The sequence below is a fragment of the Lottia gigantea genome, assembly GCF_000327385.1.
Source record: "Lottia gigantea unplaced genomic scaffold LOTGIsca_64, whole genome shotgun sequence".
NCBI classification, from domain to species: domain Eukaryota; kingdom Metazoa; phylum Mollusca; class Gastropoda; family Lottiidae; genus Lottia; species Lottia gigantea.
Genome location: NW_008710179.1, coordinates 934,256 through 935,280, shown reverse-complemented (window position 1 = coordinate 935,280; position 1,025 = coordinate 934,256). Strand labels below are relative to the sequence as shown.

Here is a 1,025-nt window from a genome sequence, read left to right as displayed (position 1 = left end):
ATAATAGAAGTAAGGTTGTAGTCAACTTTGCACTATCACCTTATATAGTAATAGACGCAAATAGAATTAATATCAAATTTATAACTCAACTGTGATAATTATTCTAACTGTGATATTCTAAAAATGATTTTAAATTTTATTTTAATGTATTCTTATATCATATAATTTGAGAATAAACATTTTACAAGAAAAAAAAAAAAAAAAAAGCAACGTCGGGCTCGGTTAGTACTTGGATGGGTGACCGCCTGGGAACACCGAGTGCTGTAGACTCCTTTTTGCTGGTATTTCCCCTTGATTTGCGAGAAAGACCCGTCAGAAAAATTCCTATATAATGTCTACTGCCATACCACGTTGAAAACACCAGTTCTCGTCCGATCACTGGTTAGTACTTGGATGGGTGACCGCCTGGGAACACCGAGTGCTGTAGACTCCTTTTTGCTGGTATTTCCCCTTGATTTGCGAGAAAGACCCGCCAGAAAAATTCCTATATATTGTCTACGGCCATACCACGTTGAAAGCACCAGTTCTCGTCCGATCACTGAAGTTAAGCAACGTCGGGCTCGGTTAGTACTTGGATGGGTGACCGCCTGGGAACACCGAGTGCTGTAGACTCCTTTTTGCTGGTATTTCCCCTTGATTTGCGAGAAAGACCCGCCAGAAAAATTCCTATATAATGTCTACGGCCATACCAGGTTGAAAGCACCAGTTCTCGTCCGATCACTGAAGTTAAGCAACGTCGGGCTCGGTTAGTACTTGGATTGGTGACCGCCAGGGAACACCGAGTGCTGTAGACTCCTTTTTGCTGGTATTTCCCCTTGATTTGAGAGAAAGACCCGTCAGAAAAATTCCTATATAATGTCTACGGCCATACCACGTTGAAAGCACCAGTTCTCGGCCGATCACTGGTTAGTACTTGGATGGGTGACCGCCTGGGAACACCGAGTGCTGTAGACTCCTTTTTGCTGGTATTTCCTCTTGATTTGCGAGAAAGACCCGCCAGAAAAATTCCTATATAATGTCTACTG

General features: G+C 42.6%; 1 protein-coding gene across 1 annotated transcript; it reads right to left on the bottom strand.

Moving 5' to 3' along the window:
* Positions 1-335: 335 nt before the first annotated feature.
* On the bottom strand, positions 336-623 carry LOTGIDRAFT_129288 (hypothetical protein; the record flags this gene model as incomplete). The annotated part of the gene is made up of 1 exon (XM_009064687.1): positions 336-623. A coding segment is annotated over one exon (288 nt), but the record flags the coding sequence as incomplete, so codon positions are not given.
* Between the last annotated feature and the right edge of the window lie 402 nt (positions 624-1,025).